At 55.3% G+C, this 20372-nt stretch overlaps 2 protein-coding genes across 6 annotated transcripts; one reads left to right on the top strand and one right to left on the bottom strand.

Annotated features, from left to right (window-relative positions):
• Positions 1 to 417: 417 nt before the first annotated feature.
• ZBTB4 (zinc finger and BTB domain containing 4) lies at positions 418 to 15963 on the bottom strand. 5 transcript variants are annotated; one of them, XM_059668774.1, is made up of 4 exons: positions 15805 to 15963; positions 7029 to 7098; positions 5556 to 6601; positions 418 to 4917 (listed from the first exon to the last, which is right to left on the bottom strand). In XM_059668774.1, the coding sequence occupies exons 3-4, from the start codon at positions 6590 to 6592 to the stop codon at positions 2988 to 2990; spliced, it is 2967 nt and encodes a 988-aa protein (XP_059524757.1). In that variant the 5' UTR covers positions 6593 to 6601; positions 7029 to 7098; positions 15805 to 15963; the 3' UTR covers positions 418 to 2987. The 5 variants fall into 5 exon arrangements, with proteins under 5 accessions (XP_059524757.1, XP_059524760.1, XP_059524759.1 ...); XM_059668777.1 differs by lacking the exon at positions 15805 to 15963 and adding an exon at positions 15512 to 15536; XM_059668776.1 differs by lacking the exon at positions 15805 to 15963 and adding an exon at positions 14717 to 14815.
• A 1116-nt stretch (positions 15964 to 17079) lies between these two features.
• On the top strand, positions 17080 to 18362 carry SLC35G6 (solute carrier family 35 member G6). Its single transcript, XM_059668785.1, is given in 5 exon segments — positions 17080 to 17758; positions 17760 to 17956; positions 17959 to 18103; positions 18105 to 18187; positions 18190 to 18362. Coding segments are annotated over 5 exon segments (792 nt in total). The 5' UTR covers positions 17080 to 17564.
• Positions 18363 to 20372: the final 2010 nt, after the last annotated feature.

Genomic DNA, 20372 nt, shown 5'->3' with positions numbered 1-20372 from the left:
AGGGGAGGGCATGGGGGACAGGAGTTGAAGCCAATGGGAGGAAAAAAGAAAGGTTGTTGTGTCTCTTACGGCCATCCCATATTTTGTGCCTGTTTCCTTTCAATTTGGAGAAAGGGTTACACCGGCTTTAGGGCAATGCCTTTCTGGGACAGGAGGATCTTGTGCCCAGAAGGCTGTGTGAACTGCAAGGAGTTTAATGTTTCTGCCTGGAGGTCAGACCAAAGTCAGCTGGAGCCTAGTAGGCTGCTGCAATTACAACGAAGTACCTCACACCAACTCAATTGCTGGAGGTGGTTGTCCTAAGAGGGAGAATAGGGCTACAGCTCCCAAGGATCCCTGTGGGACAAGGGCAGCACGTCCCTGTCCAGCCAGACCACCGACCACACAAATAATTGCACCTGGTATCCCGCTGCGGAGCACAGTTTGTTTGTCTTGTTGGTTTATTGGCCTAGAGAGTTGGACACACACACAAATGCGGAGATAAATATTGGTCAATTTCTCTAAATCTGGGTCCTCACTACATATAGAACTAGAGTCTGTAGAATTCTAAATCTCGCGTGCTGTGGCACAGAACCAGTGGCCTTCCTACTCCACCATCACCCTTCTTCCCAGGGAACATGAGGAAAGGGCCCAAACTGACAAGACGATACTTTTCAAAAGATGAAATTGCAAACCCCCCAATTTCCAACATCTGAAATTCACAATATTCAAGTTCCCCATGTCTTTTAATCGCCGTTTTGCCACAATCTCATTTGTTGCCCAGAACCACCAAATTCTGGAAACTTTCCCCTAAATCATATTTTCAAAAAAATAAATGTCTACGATCTCAGTTCTCCCAAAATGGTTTTAGAATTGTGACCTGCAGAAATTACCATTCCCTGGTCCATCCTCCACCCCTTCCATCTCCTGTGCCTTTCTGCCTCAGCGGTTCAGGTTAAGGATATAAGGGGACTGTCATCTCATCTGTCCCTGCCTCCAAGGCCTTCCTCAGTCTCTCTTGTGGTTCCGCTGTGTGTGTATATATATATATATATATATATATAATCTGTGTGTAGATATAGATATATATATGTATTCTTTATTATGTACTTTTTTCGCAGTTTTTCTAAAGTGCCAGAAACAAGATTTGTGGGAACGTTTTAGTGATTTTTTTTTTGCATTTTTCCCTGTTAAAAAAATTTTTTTTCTCCCATAAAAATTGGAACTTGGTACATTCAGTAGGAAAACTCTTCACTCGGACTGTGGCCAAGACCAAGAAAAGTGCAAAGAGACAGAGGAGTCGTGAAGGAGCGACACTCCTCCATAGTTAACATTCAGGGAGCCTGCCAAGAACCTCCCCCTTTGTGTAGTCTGGGAGGGTAACGGGGCAGGAGGATGTTCCTGTCCCTTCCCCCAAATTCACCCCCCTCTAAAAGCCATGATCTTGCCCTTTCAACGTCTTTTGAGAGGGCAGCCATCTTGGCCCCAGAAAACAGTAGCTGGGAAAAAGGCTGCCATTTTGATGATAGCAACTTTCCCCCTTTCTAAAACTGCACTCCTCTAATTCCCATTTTTCAAATTTGCTCCCCAAAACTGGCTCTCCCCTTATGAGCTGGGTTTTTTTGGGTGAGGTGGGTCAGATGGGAAATGCTCATCCAATCACAGAGTGGAGAGGCCCTGTTATCAGAGAATTAGGAGCAAATGTTTCTCCAACAACCCACTGGAAGGAAACATAGGGACCCTGACCAGGGTTAACTAGTGCAAATTAGGGATTAGGGACTATTTAAGGTCCCTGCATCCCATCCCTAGGCTGGGATCTTTGGGTGTGGGGAACTGAATCAGAGATGGGGTATAAGGTGCTATTTTGGAGGGGAAATTGGTGGGGATACCCCAAAGCCCACCAAGGGAATAGTATGGTTTCCCCAAAACCATCGGGAGTGATTGGTGAGGGAAGTGGTGCTGGGAAAGATGGGGGTAAAGGTAAGGATGGGAGGTCATGTGCAAATCTTGAGCTTACCCACCCATCCAACCCCCATTATTTTTCTGGCTATTTGGTCTAGTCTGGGAGAAACCATCAGGAAGAAAGAAAAAAAAAAAACCACAGGGAAAAAGTAGATTCCCTTCCCCATTCCATATGGAGGTCCTCCCTCCTAGCCCCCAAATCTGGCTTAGCCCAGAAGAGGCCATATGTAGAGGCAGAAAGAGATGTGATCTACTCACCTCTTTTGCCTTGGAAGAATCTGGGACTCACTGGATTTGGGGGTCAAGATAGAACCAAGATTGGTGCTGCCCTGGGCTGGGAAAGAAACAGATGGGTAGCCCTCCTCCCCAACACCCCCTTGACCTGGACTGGAAGAGGCCATCTCCAGAGTCTAGGAGTTTGAGGAGGGATATGGAAGATCCAAAGGCGTGGAAGCCAAGGAAGGCATGGCATCTTAACGTGAAGGAAAAAGGGACGCAGAAATCCACCATCGGAAGATAGAATCCAAAGCCGAGCTCCCATGTGGGTGGGTGTCAGGTATCACAATGGTCTGGTCCAGGCCCTGGGCCAAGAATGGAATGTGCTAGGAAGCATCTGGGCACAGGCTTAAAGAACGCTGCAGAAGGAGGGAGGAGCATAGGGAAGAGAGATGGTTTCCCCCTAGGAATACGAATCAGGGGGGCGGGTTAGACATTCAGAGCTGGTGGGGGCCGTGAGTAGAGATCCATGTAAGTATATTGCTCAGTTGCCCCGAGGGCTGGCCAAGGGAATGGGAGCTGGCCCTGCCCCTCATGGAGGTCATTCCCTGGAGGAGAACCGAGAGGGGAACCACCAAAGACCCCTTCCCAGGAGATAGGAAAACTACAATCTCACACAAAGCAGCCTGGCCCCTGAGCTCCAGGGGCCCCTAAGTCCCTGCACAAGAGTGTGGAGGGGCTCCCAAGGGGCAAGGAGGCCAGGCAGCTGGTAGTGGCGGGGGGTTCAGGGAGGGTGGCCTCTGGTGAAAGGGGAGATCTGGGTCCAGAGCTCACCCCACATCTCCCTTCTGGGTTCCTTCAATCCCTGCCCATTCCCCTTCTCCCTTAGGGGGGACGGGTGGGGGAAGAGTTTGGGGAGACGGAGTTGGGGGCGTAGGGGGTACTGCTTGAGGATTGACTGCGTAGCCAAAGACCCCTGGTAGGAACGGAAGGGCTCCCCCACCCTTCTCATCAGGTAGGACCATGTTAAGAGCAACTGGGAGCGCAGCCAAGTTGCTGAAGTTGTAAGGGTAGGCGGCAAGGAGCTGGGGGCCATAGACGAGGGGGTAGGGCTCGGGGTAGAAGGTGACTTTGGCAGCTCCTATCCCTTCCATTCGGTCCCCCTCCCCGGCCCCCACGGGCCCCTCACTGCCAGGCTTTCCCCTGCCACCACCAGGTTCCCGGCCGCTTCCAATCAGAGCCAGTGGGAACTCCTGCACAGGTGGGTATGCATAGACGCCCCCTCCGGCCACCACTGGGAGCTCCTCACCCCCTGAGATGACAGGGTCCTGGACTGAGGCGGCCTCAGACGCTTCCTGCGCCGCAGCGCTCCCGCCACCGGCCTCCCCGCTGGATGAGGAGACTTGCATCTCTTGGGGGGCCTCCTCCTTGACATCCCCGGGTCTGGTGCCAGTGCTGCCCTTGGAGTAGGCAATGACAGGTGTGGGGGTGCCCCCAGGTCTCTCAGCAGCATGCCTCTGCCCGTGGCGGCTCAGGGCGGCTGCCGTCTTGCACACCTTGGCGCAGTGAGGGCAGGCGAAGCGTGTGGAAGACCTCCGTCCAGCCCGGGAGCTGTGGGAGCCCCCGCCGTGGGCCTCCTGGTGCTTGCGCAGCTTCCTCTGGGTAGCAAATGTTTGGGCACAGTCCCCGCAGCGGTGCCTCCGCTCCCCGCAGGCACGCCCTGTGGGGGCCTCAGCCCCCGGGGTCTCCTCCCAGCTCCTCGGTTCCAGCTTCTGTCTCCAGCGCGGCGGCCTGCGGCCTCTGGGCGTCCCGCTGCCCCCGCCGCCGCCGCCGGCGCCTGCAGCTCCAGCCTTGCGCTTGGGCTTGTACGAGTAGTAGGGCCTCCAGAGCTGGTCCTCCCCGCCAGCCTTCGATTCCTCCTCCTCCTCCTCGTCCTCCTCTTCATCCTCCTCCTCACTCTCCACTTCCTCTGCACTCAGTTCCCCAGGACGCAGGTCAGTTTCTGAGATGCGGCGCTTGACAATGGCCTCCTCGCCAATTCGCACAGTGATCTGACACAGTGGAGGGGGCACCTGAAGCTGAGGCCCCCGGCCAGGCCCTGTGGGAGGACCCCCGTCCCCGCCACTCCCACCAGCTGGCTTGGCCATGTAGGTCAGAGTCCTTCCGGCCCGCAGGTTTCGGCCTTTGGTCTCCTCTGTGGCCGTGGCAGGCCCTGCAGGTGTGGCGGGGCTGCCCGCTGTGGCTGGGCTGGTTGGTGTGGGTGTAGGCACTGGGGGAGGAGGTGGGTACTCACGTTTCTTGGGGGGCCTCGGGGGAGCAGTGTAAGTGATGACCGAGGCGGCTTGGGCCCCACCGGTGTTGGCCAGCCCACTCCCTGTTCCACCACTACTACTGCCCCCATGAACAATGACGGAGGGAGCGGGGTGGGCGAAAGTGATGACGGAGGGCGGGGGGCCGGGCTCTGGGGCAGGCGGGGGGCCAGGCGGTGGGCTGGCTGGCATTGCTGTAGGGGCCGGTGTGTTGAGGCTTGGAGAAAGAGGGGCCTCGGGGGCTCCCTGGCTGTAGGTCTTGTAGGGTCGCTTGGCTGCCCGCATGGGGAGCAGGCGGTACAGCTTGAGGGTATTGAGCTTGGGCTTGTAGCCTCCATTGGGTGTCTTCTCACTGGCTAGGAGGCCCGGGCTAATACCGTGAAAGGCTCGCTGGTGGGTCTTCAGGTTATAGTAAGTGACAAAGGTTTCCCAGCAGAAGATGCACTGGTACCTGGGCCGGGGCGGAGGAAACAGGGTGGGGACAGAGCCAGGTGAGTCAGGAGCCCTGAAGCCAGGGCCTCAGCTTCCCATAACCTCTACTGCCCTCCACTCAGACCTAGAACTCCCTCAGCCACTCGCTCACCCTCCTTTCCTGCTGCGTATCCCACCCTGCCAGCCTCGGGAGGGACACCAGTCCCGCCGAGCTCAGTGTCCCACCCCAGCTGTGGGACAGCGGGCCTCAGCTGTTCCATCTGTGAACTGGGAATAATCACACACCTTGCCTAATTCACCAGGCCTTCTTTTAAGCTCACATGACAGGGGAAATGTCTTATGAACAGGGACACATTATGGAAATACATATTATAACGACTGATGGGCATAGTCTTTTCCTGTGGGGGTAACTTTTATCCTTCCTCCTTGGTCTTCATAGCACCAAGCAGGGTCGTGGCACCTAGAGGTGCTAATAAGTATCAGCAGAAGGAGCTGGGGCTGAAAGGAGGCAGATGGGTAAGTGATGAAGAGCAGGTGAGCGGGAGTCTCAGGATGCCTTCCTAGGCTCCATGCTCTGCCCACGCCCTCCCTTGCCCAGGTGGTGCCCGAGCGCTGGTGTTGACTGGCTGCCCCCACCCCGCCCCCCCAGACACTCACCTGCGCTCCCCGGTGTGCCACACCTCGTGCTTGGTGCGGTACTCGGCCAGGGCGAACACCTTCTCGCAGTAGCGGCAGGGGTACTTCCTCCGCCAGGAGTGGACATTGCTGTGCCGCTTCAGGCTGGACAGGGTCACGTAGGAGCGCTCGCAGGCCGCGCACACATACAGCACGTGGCCGCCGACCACCTTCACCACGTGCTCCGGGCCACCTCTGAAGCCCACGGCGGGGGGCAGGGCTGAGGCGTCCACGCCCGTGGGGCCACTCGGGCCAGAGCCCCCGGCTCCCAGCCCCGCAGAGCCCCTCGCGCTGGCCCCCCTGCGGCACTGTGCTTCGTGGGTCTGGAGCCTCTTGGGGTGAATGAAGCTTTTCCCACATCGGGGACAGGGCAGGGGCTGTCGGGACAGGGCAGGCTGCGAGTCAGGGCCCTGGGCCTCAGCCCTGTCACTCTCCCACTCCCTGGCTGGCCTAGGCCCAGGCCCAAAGCTGTCTTCTTCGGGCTGCGACGTGGCCATGGGGGCTGGGGCAGGAGGCACCCAGGCATCACCTCCCTCCCCCAGGCCTTGTAGGCGGGAGATGCCCAGGCGCCGCCCCAGCGCTCCAATCTCTGCCACGGCTGCCCCATCCCCGCCGCCGTCAGGTAGTGCAAGGCGGGCGCTGTAGATGAAGTTGAGGACGTCAGAGAAGGCCGCTGCTGGGACCCCTGGCAGCTCTAGGACCCTGGGTGGGGAGGACGCGGGGGGCGAGGCTGGAGGCGGAGAAGAGGAGGAAGAGGAAGAGGAGGAGGCAGCTGTGGTGGTGGCAGGGTTAGGGGCTGAGCCCCCAATAACTGGTGGGAGGGGCAGTGGAGCTGAAGCAAGCAGGGCCTCTCTGAAGAAGGGACTGGAAGCGGCCAGGACGCTGCGGTGAGCAGGAAACTTGGTGTCTCCGGCTATGAGGGTGACGTCACAGAAGAGGCCGCGGAGCCGCTGTTCGTTGAGCTGGCGCAGGACAGCGGGGGCATGGGATGGGTCCGTCACCTCTGCTGGGGGGGGCATGGCACCAGCCTAGACAGGAGAAGAAGTCAGGGGAGCATCTCAGAGGCTGGGCAGAGAGCAGGGGCCTCAGAACCCAGGGAGGTGAGCTGGGGGTGGGGGTGGGGGTGGGGGGCCAAATGCTGTTGGTCAGAGACTAGTGGAAGGCTGGCTAACTTCCGATCACAGAAGTCAGGGGTTAACCTTAGCCACCCACGTCTGGCCAGCATCCAACACCAGTATGTCAGACATCTGGGGCTGGAAGATGCCAGGGACACCTCAGGTCTTGATGAAGGTCCAAGGTTAAAACCTCCAGAGTCACAGGCTAGAAAAATAAGCAACAGACACCTCTTTCCCACGGGACTGATGACCATTTCATAAGACTCGCAAGGCTACACAAAATGGCTGGCCTGCTGCCTCAGGTCCACATTTTCCCGCTGCACACCTCTCACCGCCTCACCTGAGAGCACAGCCACCATGGAGCAGAATGAGGGAGGCTCAGCAAGTCCCTCCGGCCGGGCCTCTTCCCTCTGTGAAGGAACAAACCATGTATGTCCTCGGTAAGAGACCTGAAATGGGAGGCACCCAGGAGCCAGGGGTGGGAGAGTGCTCAGGGTCAAAGAGGACACGGGCTGCTCTGCAGACCCTGACCCGCCCAGGGGCCTGTCAGGCTATTTGCTTAGCCACATCCAGTGGGACCTAGGAGGCCACACAGAGTCCTGCAGCCTGGTTCTGCTGGCCCCATCAGCACAGGAACAAGCTCATTTGCATATTCCCAATTCAAAACATACAGCAGCTTCGTGCAGTGCTCTAGGTCTAGGGAAGCCTGTTGGATCACTCTCAAGTCCCTTTGGCCCAATCTTAAAGTTCAAAGGAAGTCAGACATTTGCATATTGTCTTTTTTATAATGACTTCATTTACATATCAAAATAGATTTGTTTGAGACTTTTTATTGAACCAAGCTGCTAGATATTCAAATTAGGAAAGGACCTCCTCTCACAGGTGCCAGCCCCATAAATCTTTGAGGGGATTTCTGGCCCAGGTGCCAGGGGACCACCAAAGACCACAATTCTTACACAATTCTTACAGCAGGTGCCCAGCTTGCTCCAGCTTCTGGAGGGACTGGAAAGGCCACCAGATCAGGAGTGAGGAAACTTGGGTCCCACTCCTTACTCTGAGAGCTAGGGGCCTTAGGACTTTGGCTTTAAAATAGGGGTTGTGGCCCTAGCTGGTTTGGCTCAGTGGGTAGAGCATCGGCTTGCAGCCTCAAGGGTCCCGGGTTCGATTCCAGTCAAGGGCACATGCCTGGGTTGCGGGCTCCATTCCCAGTAGTGGGCGTGCAGAAGGCAGCCAATCAATGATTCTCTCTCATCATTGATGTTTCTATCTCCCCCTTCCTCTCTGAAATCAATAACAATAATAAAAAATAAATAAAATAGGGGTTGCGGGAGCGGGTGGGACACAACTCTTATCTCACCTCTTTCTGGGAAGCTCATCCAAAAGGAATAGTAGGCAACCCAAAGGCGAGCTGTGGCAATCACCACAGAGAAGGCACGTCACAGCCGCTCTCTCCCCTGTGGGCACAGCCAGGGCTTTGGGATTGCATTTTTCAGTTGAGGATCTAAGTTCGAGAGCCATACAGTGACTTAGCCAAAGTCACACAGAGCTGATAACAACAGGTGTGGCCTGTGCACAGAGCCAGGCCTGCTGACCTGAGAGCAGAGCTCTTGGCCCCTCTCGTCTGCCCTGGGAGCGATCTCCTTCGGAATGCCCTGGGTCACACGCTCTCTGACGTGTCCTGCGTCAGGAGTTCCCCACACAATTCGCACCACCCCATAAAAACCTTATCTTCCCACTTGGTAACCACACTATCTGGATTAAAAGGCTTTCCCTCCGAAGTCCATTTCAATTCCCCAAAATACTGCTCTGACTCCTCCCCTGGAGAAGCAGGTGATAAACAGAGGTGAACGCACAAGTTCAACAGCCCCAATGGCCAGGCACAGACTGGGTCGGTGCTGCCCGTCAGTTGCTGGATTGCAGGTGGGTCTGGTTGTAACGTGAGGAAAGAGCATTCCCTCCCATGACAGCCATCGGCCCGCTGGGACCCCCAAGGGTCAACGCTTCACTTGCATTGCCTCATTTACTCCTTCCTCTTCACTACCCTAAAAAGTAGCTTAGCCTCCCCATTTTATTTTTAAATATATTTTTATTGATTTTAGAGAGAGGAAGGGAGGGGGATAGATAGAAACATCGATAAGAGAAACATCAGATCAGCTGCTTCCTGCACGCCCCCTATTGGGGATGGAGCCTGCAACCAGGGCATGTGCCCTGACATGGAATCCAACCGTGACCTCCTGGTTCATGGGCCAATGCTCAGCCACTGAGCCACACTGGCCAGGCTAACTTCCCCATTTTTTTAAATATATTTTTAAAAATATATTTTATTGATTTTTTACAGAGAGGGAGAGGGATAGAGAGTTAGAAACATCGATCAGCTGCCTCCTGCACATCTCCCACTGGGGATGCGCCCGCAACCCAGGTACACGCCCTTGACCAGAATCGAACCCGGGACCCCTCAGTCCGCAGGCCAACGCTCCATCCACTGAGCCAAACCGGTTTCGGCAACTTCCCCATTTTTTAAATATATTTTTAAAAATATATTTTATTAATTTTTTACAGAGAGGAAGGGAGAGGGATAGAGAGTTAGAAACATCAATGAAAGAGAAACATCGATCAGCTGCCTCCTGCACACCTCCCACTGGGGATGTGCCCGCAACCAAGGTACACGCCCTTGACCGGAATTGAACCCGGGACCCTTCAGTCCACAGGCCGATGCTCTATCCACTGAGCCAAACCGGTCAGGGCAGCTTCCCCATTTTTAAGTGACCAACTGAGGCTCAGAGGTGCTGGGTAGCTCACTCAAGAATGTATGAGCAGTGAGCAGGGCTGGCACCTGATCCCAGGAAGTTTGGCGCCAAAGCCTGTGTTCTTGACTGTACCAAACCAGGTGAAGGGCTTGTTTGCAGCTCTGAGCTATGCTATTCTGATATAATAGGAATATATACATTTGGTCTTCATCTCCATGACAGAGAGCCTCTAGAACTTGAAATTTCCTAAGTGGTACGAGCATTAGGAGCTTCTTTTGTTCTAATGGTTGGTCTTTGATTCTGCTTCCTGACACCAAGCTCCTAAATCCCTGGGGACTTCCTGGGTGACAGGAGCATTTTTTTTGTTCTAATGAGGTGACTGCTGGTGGACTCCTGGATAGGGTTTGGTTGCCAGAAAGACCAAGCCATGATAGAAGCTTGGAACTTTCAGCCCCACCCACCCCCAACTTCTGGGGAGCGGAGAGGGACTGGAGACTGAGTTAATGATTGATCATGCCTACATGATGATGGCTCCATAAAAATTCCTAAACTGTGGGGTCAGTAGAGCTTCCAGGTTGGCAAACACATCCACCTGCTGGGAGGATGGCGCATCACAACTCTTCGGAGACAGAATTCTGCTCCTGCGCTCAAGACCCTTCCAGACCTGTCCTGCACACCTCCCCATCGTCTATTCGTCTCTATTATCATATGCTTTATTATAACCAGTAAACATAAGTATTTCCCTCAGTTCTGTGAGCCATTCTAGCAAATTATCAAATCTGAGGCAGGGGTCACGGTAAACCCCAATTTATAGCTGGTCAGTCAGAACACAGGAAGCCTGGATTTGCAACTGGCATCTGAATGGGGGGTGGGGGGGGGGGTGTGACACTATTTCCAGGCAGTTGGTGTCAGAAGTGAACTGTAGGACACCCAGTGAGGGGAAAACCCACACACCTGATGTCAGAAGTGTTTGAGTAGAGTACAGAAAAATAGTGTATTTTTCTTTCAACAGCCCACATGTTAAAATTAGAGGAGAGGCCCTTCCTCCAGGAAGTAGCAGCCCTGCAGTGAGCAAAGCAAAGGTTCAATTCCAGCCCCCACACACTCGCGTGGCCAGGCCGGCCCACCTGCACCACCATACCGGCATGGCGCCCGCTGAGGCGTGGTGCCTGCCGAGGGTGGCTGTGTTGACTTGGACAAGGCCCATTGAGGCTTCTTAGAACCAGAGACGTCCAAAGCTGGCCCGGCCCTTAGAGAGATCACCTAGGACGGCGGTCGCCAACCTTTCAGGCCTCACGGACCACCAGTGGTCCCCAGACCACCGGTTGGCGACCGCTGACCTAGAAACATCATAAACCTAGTTCGGACTTGTAGCTGCCATTTATGAAATACTTATTATGTCCCAAGTACAGAGCTAAGCGCTTTATCTGCATCATCGCATCTCAACACTCAAAAAGGACCATAGTAAGGCAGGGGCTGTCATCAACCCCACTGCACAGATGAGGAAACTGAGGCTTTAAATGCTCTACACGCTTCACTTTCAGGTATAGAGAACACGGTGGCAGTGTGATTTGCCCCTGCTCTTACTGCTAACCACACAGAGTTTGAACCCAGCTCTGCTGAGTTCAACGGCCGCACCACGGGCCACTGCCCTACGAGGGCTTGTGGGAGGTGGAGAAGAACTAGCTAAATGACTCTGGGCAACTTACTTAACCTCCTGTATCTCAGTTTCCTTGTCTATGAGAAGGGAAAAGTCCCCACTTTGTGTGGTTATTCTGAAGAATAAGTGAGCTGATAACTGGTAGAACCTAGAAGAGCACCTGGCACACAGTAAATGCTCAGGAAGCGCTCACTCTTATCATCATCTCAGAACGTCGTCCCAGAAAATGATGCGGGGAAGTGAAGAAAGAGAAGCAGAAATCAGGCTTCATGGTACGTTTGGTGGCTCTGTGGTTTTTAGTTTATTTGTTTTTACTGCTTCTCTACTGTTGACTGGTGGTGTGGCCTTAGAGGTGTGACTGAGGTGGGGATCCGAGCACTGCCACCGACACACTCCGCCTCCTGCTGTTCCCTTTGCCTGGAATGTTTTCTCAGCCTCGTGCCTTGCTGCCCGCCCCCCCCCCCCCCCCCGCCTCCTTTAAGTCTAGACTCAAAAGCCACCCCACCCCACCCCCGGTCTTCCCTGGCCACCCTCTGCCTCCCCAAACTTCCTGTCACTCTCCCCTACTTTATTTTTCTCTTTGACACTTAGTAAAACATATTGTTCATTTATCTCTAGAATGTAACCTCCAAGGGAAGAAGAGTTTTTTTTTAAGTTTATTGATTTTGAGAGAGAGAGAGGAGAGAAACATTGATGTGAGAACGCAACATCGTTCAGCTGCCTCCTGCATGCCCCCCACCAGGGACCAAGCCCACAACCTGGGCATGTGCCCTGTCTGGGAATAGAACTGGCAACCCTTTGGTGTGCGGGACTGCGCCCAACCAACTGAGCCACACTGGCCAGGGAGGGAGGGAGGGAGGGATTTTTGTCTGCTTTGTTCACTGCGATCCCCAGTGCTTAGAACAGTGTCTGATATGTAATGGGAGATTTTTAAAAAATTTGGTGAATGCATGAACCTGTCTTCTTCAAAGTCTGCCTGTAGTCTGTCCACCCTTGGGAAGGAAGTCATCCTCAGTGCAGGACTGGGCTGGTCGGGAGCTGGGATGATGACGGTAACTCGACCACTTCTGGGGCACTCGCACCAGGGCCTTACATGCATTGCCTGATGGAATGATCCCCCAAACGACCGCCCGAGGTGGGTATTTATAGTATCCCAATTTTACAAAGAAGGAAACCGAGGCTCACGGGGAGGTGGATCTACCTTGTTCAAGGTCACACAGCTTGTGAGGAGCAGAGCAAAATTCAAATCCAGGCCTGTGTGATCCAGGTGCTGAGTCTTGCCCTCCGCCATACTGCTGGATCCTGCCCCGAAAGGGCCTATGGCCAGCGAGCGGGTTGCAGAATCACCACACAAGGTCTCACGTGCTAAACGCTAACTGTGTCACGTCTGACTCTGTCCTTTCCCTCGCTCCCCACATCCGGCAGTCCCCAAGTCTGGTCAAATCTGCAGCCCGACTTGGGAAAGGCTTTGGAAGCCTTCCCTTCGACCCACCTCCGGCCCCCAAATTAGCTCGGGGCCTTGTTAACACTCGCAAGGTCCAAGGTCATGGTCTCCCAGCTATTCCCCTGCCTCCAGGCTTCCCTCTCACTGAAGGTCAACCTCCCCAGTGCAGCTCAGGTGGTATTACTCTTGGTCTCAGGACCCTTCACTGGTCCCCGCTCCCTCTAGAATAAAGCTCCAATTCCTCAGCCAGGCACTCAGCGGTCTACTTCCAATCTTCCTTTCCAATCTTGCCTGTGCTCGTCTCCCTTCAAGCACCCAGTGTGCTCTACAACCTCAACACATCCTGGACCACCATGCTTTTGCCTGTGCTGGGCCTCCTGTTAGAAATGCAGCCTTTCCTCCACCTCTTCTCCAAAGCCCTGCAAAATATTAAGATCGAACTCAAATGCCACCTCCTCCCTCGTGGCCCTACCGAACCCACAGGACAAGCTCTCCCTCCCCTGGCTCATCCACATCTCTTTGCTTCTATGGCCAGCACCCAGCAGCAGATATTAGCTCACTCCCCAGGCTAGGCCTTGCTGAGTTACTAAGCACATGGGTCTTCTGAAATGGATTGGTGCAGGTGCTGAGGGAGACAGAAATTGGGGAGAAGTGTGTGCATAGAGAGGCCCGCAGAAAACTGCAGAAGGGCAGCAGAAAGCAGCGTAGAAGAGCACAGGACCTGGAACCTGACTGCCTGCGTTCAAATCCAGCTCTCCCTCTTCCTAGCTAAGTGGGCCTCAGCGGTCTCATCTGAAAAGGAGAGGTAATTAGAATACCTACCTCCACGGGGGACTGTGAAGACTAAATGAGTGATCATATGTGAAGCTGAGAACAGTGCCTGGTACACAGTAAGTGCTAAATAAGTGCTTACTGCTACTGTTATGAGCCAAGCCCCAACAGGGGCTCAGCGCTGGCAGAGGGCTGACAGTTGCTGGCATAGTCCCCAAACTGTAGCTACTTTTCTGGCACATTTCCCACATGCTACTTGCTTACAACCCTGTTGGGAGATAGGCAGGGCAGACAATCAGTCCCATTTTACAGATGGGGAACCGAGGCTCACTCAGGGAAAGTGCCAGTGAAGAAGCAGGAGGGCCGGAACCCGTCAGTTCCACCTAGACCTCCTTCCCCTCCACCAGGCAGCGGTGCCCCTGCTGTGCAGGCCTCGCTTAGCGCCCAGCAAGCCCTCCATGCAGGAGGCCCCAGCCATCGTGCCTTCCTGCCGCTCCCCATGCATATCCACCCTCCAGGCCAGGCGAGGCGCAGTACCCAGTGGTGTGTACACACTCGGAACACACACACACACCATCCCCCCTACACACACACACACACACACACACACACACACACACACTACTGAAGGGCCCAGGCCCCAAAGGTGAGGAAAACCGGTTCTGAGGAATCTGTTTAGTGAGCGAATTCAGACCCTTCCACAGTCACAGGAGCTGCCCAGCGTGCGTCACAGACACAGAAGCGATGGAAAAGCAGAGATACCAGCAAGGGGGGCCGAGAGAGGGTGAAGCAGGAGGCGGAGGCTGAAAACTTCGTGTTTCTTTTTTCCATTTCAGTGACAAGAGTCACACCCGACCTTTACGTAAACATGACCAAGGAGCCACTCTGTCCAAGCTCAGTTTCCTCGCAGCCGCCAGGCCTCTCCTCCCAGTGACCCTGACACGCTGGGCAGGCCCGCGAGAGGCCAGCGCACAGACCCTGCACAAAGACGAGCCGGGCCACCGGACGTCACCCAAGCCTCCTGCCTGCTGCCCTTGCTCTGCCCCACATTTATCTCCCTGCCTTCTTCCTAACACAGCCCCACAAGGCCACTCACACACACGAGAGGCAGGCACGCACACACGGCTGCGGCTGAGGCCCACACGCCCTTGTCACGCCACCTCCCGCCCCACAAGTGTTCTCTGAGCAGCTCGCCTCCCAGCCCAACAGCAGGGACAGGCTCCCCACAAACAATGTCACAAAAGAATCCCTCAGCGCACACACAACCGTCCCCTCGCTAGGCTGCCCACGGTCCCATCCACACGACCTGCACATTCCACCCAGAGCCCCTCACACCAGTGCCAGCTGCTCCCCAAGCACTTGAGACACACCCTAGGGTTTCTCAAGTCCCTCACGATGGGTGGTACCTGAGTTCTAGACGTGGGCCACCTCCCCATGCAACCCGCTCATCGCACAGACACAGGAACCCATCCAGGGGGGGGGCCGTCCTCACCGAGCAGCACAGAAACGGACCACACCTCAGCGGCACAGACACGGGGCCCAGAAGTGACACCTTCCAACTCAAAGGTAAACAACCGCCCCTCCAAACAGGCGCAGACCAGACGCCTGCACTCGGCCGCCCAGAGCACTGACACCAGCGAGCTGTGCGGAAAACAACAGTTCATAAATAGTTCATCCGTGCAGGAGGCAGAAGAAAACACTTGCTGCTATAAACCTGCCGAACGCCCCACATCCAGCAAACTCTGCAGGTACCGGATCCTGCCTGGAACGGGGACCTGTCACCCCAAGCCACGGGGCCACCTGCTGTAATTCTGCCCCACAACCCTGGGCACCCCACCACCTGGCTTCCAGTCCCCATGGCCCAGGAGGGCCCTCCCCAGACCCCTGGCTGCCAGGCCAGCAAACGGTGGTGCGCAGGAGCGGTTTACCTGGCCGCACAGCACGGCAGGAGACACGCAATCTCCGGGACCCACAGCCACCACCCTGCCCCGACGGCGCAGCGGCTCCGGGCCCCGGCTGGTCCTGCGCACCCCGCGCACCCTAACTCCGGGGCGCTCACCGGCCCACCCCTCCCCCGCTCTGCCTGGCTCCTACGCCATCGCCCTCCCAGCCGCTAGCAGCGCCGGCCGGGGCTCACGCCCGCCCAGCCCTACCCCCAACCTGCCCCAGAAGGGGAGGGGGCATTCGGCTGCAGAATTAACCTTTCAAATGGGGAGCGAGGGCGCCCCTTCCCCGGCCCCCGCGATCGCGCCTCCCCCGGCCGCCGCTGGGTCGGACGCCGAACCCGGGCCCCTCAGTCGCCCCCTCCCAGCGCCGTGCGCGCCTGGGGGCGGGGCCAGCCTCAGCCCCCGACCCCGGAGCCCCCGGGTCAGCCCCAAAGGGTAGCGGTCGGGCGCGGGGCGCGACCCTGGCCCCCGCGGCACCGGGCAGCGGGGAGGGGGCCCGGCTGTTGGCTCCGGTCCGCCTGGCCCTGCCCGGTTCGCCCGGGGCCCACCTGACTGCGATGGCGCCGCGTCCGCCAGGCCCGGCTCATCACCGTGGCCGCCCCCGGCCGCTCCTGTTTCGCCCGCCTCCAGCTCCGGCTCCGGCTCCGGCCCCGGCCCCCCCAGCGCCCGGCCCCGGCCCGGCCCCGCAGCCGCCGCCGCCGCTGACATCATCGGCTCCCCCCCCCACCCCGGTCCTACCCCCACCCCCACCCCCGGAAACAGTCCCCCCCAGCGCCGCTGCCGCCGAGAGGAGGCCGGCGTAGCGCAGCCGACACCGACACAGGGCTCCGGGCTCGGGTTGGGGCCGGGGCGCCCTGCGGCCTTTGCCCGGACCGGACCGATCCCGGGGGAGGAAGGGCTCGCGCTGGGCCGCCGGGCGGCTGGGCACCCAGCGGGGCGCGGGCCTGGCTGCAGCACCCCCGCAGGGCGCACGACCACCCACTCCTAGGAAGGGACAGCCCCCCCCCCCCCCAACACACACACACACACACACACACACTGCCCTCCACTCGGCGTGGCACTCCGCCCAGAGATCGCACAGCCTGTTAGGGCGCAGACCCACAACATGGCAGGCTCGGCTCGCAGTCGGGCCTCGGTGGACCCGCAGACCCAGGTTCAGCACACTCACAGAGCCAGCACACACACACACACACACACACACACACCCTCCCCAGAAATGCAGGGCACCCGCACCAGGCCAGGCCCAGGAATGCCCAGCCTCTGGGAACAGGCCCAGCGATGGCTACCAGCGCAGAGGAGCAGGCAGCTAGGTATTTTGTCCACCAGAGGAAATAGCCAATTCTATGTACTGGTCCGTAATGCAGAGGCCTTGGTGTGGGCCTCCTCGGACAGCACCGACAACACACACAGAAGAAACACATTCCTGCACCTCCAGAGGGACCGTCCCCAAGGCTCCCCCCTGGTCTTCAAAAATCCAAAACCCAGGAGACTGAGGAGCCAGCCCTCAGAGCTCCTTTCTGAAACAAGGTGAGACATGACAAGCTAAAACCAAAGAAGTCTCATCACAGAGCTAGTCTTAAAGAGAGAGAAAAAAAAAGAATCAGAACAACTTTGGAATCACCGAGGCAGAGATGTAAAGCCAGCAGAGTGGGACACAAAGAGAAAACAGGCTCACCCCCGTCTCAGGGAGGTTCGGGGAAGAACCCCACCCCTGCCATCAGGTCACAATGGCTGGAGCTCTTACGGGTCCCAGGGCCCTGAGCCAGGGGGAGTGGAGGAAGTCCAAGGAAAGATGGTGAGTGTGAGGGCTAAGGGGGCATAGCCTCCTTCCTCATAGCTCCTGGCTGCTCCCCATTCCCGCCCCCAGCACTTGCCAGCTGTCCTAGAGAAGGAACAAATGACATTCACCGTGGTGTGCCCAGATGTCCCTGGAACCTGTGACATCACATAAACACATAGCGTCAGAGGCCACCTCCTCTTCCTCATACCAGCCGAGCGTCGCTGGCTCTTCCATTTCTCCTCCCAGGAACAACTTACCCAGAGGAACAGTGCTCCAGGACTACTCACGCCCTGCTTCCTGCCGTATTACCCCACTGCACTGCCTCATCCATCTTTCAGGCCCTTTCTCGCTCCCGAGTTCCTCAGCAAGACAGCCTGCCCCTCTACAGTCCACGGGTCCTAGACCCCAGCCTGACATTTGCCCTGTCTCAGGTCCCCTGGACTATGGCTGCCCTAATGCCTGAGCGCTTTTCTCCCTAACAAGCTGGCACTCACTGCTCCTTCAACCTGCCAACTTCACCCAGTCATCATGGCTGGCCCTCCACTCCACCCAGACCCCCCCCGCCCCCCCCGCCCCCCCCCCCCGCCCCCGGCACCTGTACTGCCACCCACGAGTCTGCTTGTGGCCGGGCTGGGCCCCTTCTCCCAGGCGTCTTACCAGATTTCCCACTTATCCTTGCTGGAGCTACTCATCTGTTGATGCCTCTTCCACCTCCCCTTTGCCTGGCCCCTGCCTGTATGCCCTCACTCAGGTGATGCCTGCTGGCAACACTGTCCTCGTCCACAAAAGTTTTTCCATCATCTGCTCTGTTTTCCTCACCCTCTGTCTCGAGCGCCAGGGTCTCAGTCACCCGGACTGGTATGGCCTAGTGGGCAGCTCCGTGGGACTCATCATCATTGTGGGACCTGGACTAGGGATACTACTGAGGGGACGAAGGGCCTCTGCATGGCTCTGAGCTATGTGCTCGCTTTTCTGGGCGGCCTGGCACTATCGCTGGGGCTTCCCCTCCTGCCTGCCAACAGTGCCTTCCTGTTCGGCTTGATGGACCCGGTGGGCTGTGTACCAGGCCTTTCTCCTTTCCCCTGCTGCCCATTGATCCTCTCCTCTGAGCTGGAGCTGTGTGAGGGCAGTGGTGATCTTTGCTCTGGCCTCCTGTGTGTGAGCTATTCGGTCACCAAGGTCCACCCTGCCCTGGTGTGCACTATCCTGCACTCTGAGGAGGTGGTGGCCCCCGCGATGCTGCAGTATTGGGTGCTCTATGAGACTGTGGCACTTTTTCATTTATTTTCTATTTATTTATTATTTTTAAAAATATGTTTTTATTGATTTCAGAGAGAGGAAGGGAAAGGAAGAGACAGAAACATCAATGATGAGAGAGAATCATCAATAGGCACACCCCCTACTGGGGACCGAGCCTGAAACCTGGGCATGTGCCCTGCCCAGGAATTGAACTATGCCTGGTTCATAGGTCGATGCTCAACCACTGAGCCACACCCACTGGCTGGGCTATTTTATTTATTTATTTATTGTTGGTAATCTTCTCCTAAGGATATATATATATTTTTTTAAATTAAATTTTTATTGTTCATATTATTACAGTTGTTCCTCTTTCCCCCCCCATAGCTCCCCTCCACCCGATTCCCACCTCACCCTCTGCCCTTACCCCACCCCCCACTGTCCTCATCCATAGGTGCACGATTTTTGTCCGGTCTCTTCCTGCACCCCCCGCACCCCTTTCCCCCCCAAGAATAGTCAGTCCATTTCCTTTCTATGTCCCTGATTCTATTATATTCATCAGTTTATTCTGTTCATCAGATTATTTATTCACTTGATTTTTAGATTCACTTGTTGATAGATGTGTATTTGTTGTTCATAATTTGTATCTTTACCTTTTTCTCCGTCTTCCTCTTCTTAAAGGATACCTTTCAGCATTTCATATAATACTGGTTTGGTGGTGATGAACTCCTTTAGCTTTTTCTTATCTGTGAAGCTCTTCATCTGACCTTCAATTCTGAGTGATAGATTTGCTGGATAAAGTAATCTTGGTTGTAGGTTCTTGGCATTCATCACTTTGAATATTTCTTGCCACTCCCTTCTGGCCTGCAAAGTTTCTGTTGAGAAATCAGCTGACAGTCGTATGGGTACTCCCTTGTAGGTAACTGACTTTTTTTTTTTTTTTTTTTGCTGCTTTTAAGATTCTTTGTCTTTTGCTCTTGGCATTTTAATTATGATGTGTCTTGGTGTGGGCCTCTTTGGATTCCTTTTGTTTGAGATTCTCTGCGCTTCCTGGACTTATAAGTCTATTTCTTTCACCAGGTAGGGGAAGTTTTCTGTCATTATTTCTTCAAATAGGTTTTCAATATCCTGCTCTCTCTTCTTCTGGCACCCCCATAATTTGGATGTTGGTGCGCTTGAAGTTGTCTCAGAGGCTCCTTACACTATCTTCATATTTGTGGATTCTTTTTTCTTTTTGTTTTTCCGGTTGGGTGTTTTTTCCTTCTTTGTGTTTCAAATCTTTGACTTGATTCTTGCAATCCTCTAGGCTGCTGTTGGAACTCTGTATAATATTATTTCAGTCAGTGTATGCTTAATTTCTAGTTGGTCCTTTTTCATATCCTCAAGGGTCTCACTAAATGTATTGGCAGTTTCTAGAATATTCTTGAAAAACCTTATAAGTGTGGTTTTGAACTCTATATCCTGTAGTTTGCTTTCCTCCATTTCTGTCATTTGTGACCTGTTTCTTTGTCTCCGCATTTTAAAAAAATATTTTTTACAGAGGGGAAGGGAGAGGGATAGTGAGTTAGAAACATCAATGAGAGAGAAAAATGGATCAGCTGCCTCCTGCACCCCCCTCCCCCCACTGGGGATGTGCCCACAACCAAGGCACATGCCCTTGACTGGAATCGAACCTGGGAGCCTTCAGTCCGCAGGCTGATGCTGGGTAGGGCAAGGATATTTTTTCCATTGCTTTTTCAGAGAGAGTGGAAGAGAGAAAGGGGTGGGGAGAGAGAGAGAAACATCAATGTGAAAAAGCCATATCGACTAATAGGGGAGAGTGAACCCACAACTCGGGTGCCCTTGACTGGAATCAAATCCTTCAGTGTGTGAGCTTATGCTCTAATCACCAAGCAACACCAGCCACGACTTTTTTTTTTTTTTTTTTTTAGAGAGAGGAAGGGGGGAGAGGGAGAGAGAGACATGGATGTGAGGGAGAAATATCAACATTGATTGGCTGCCTTCCACACCCTCCCCTGCACCCCTGACTGGGATTGAGCCCACAACCTGAATTTGTGCCTTGACCGAGAATTGAGCATGCCACCTTCTAATGTACAGGAG

This window comes from Myotis daubentonii, chromosome 16, assembly GCF_963259705.1.
Source record: "Myotis daubentonii chromosome 16, mMyoDau2.1, whole genome shotgun sequence".
NCBI classification, from domain to species: Eukaryota; Metazoa; Chordata; class Mammalia; order Chiroptera; family Vespertilionidae; genus Myotis; species Myotis daubentonii.
Note: the sequence above shows the minus strand (reverse complement) of the source record. Positions and strands in the feature narration are given on the sequence as shown.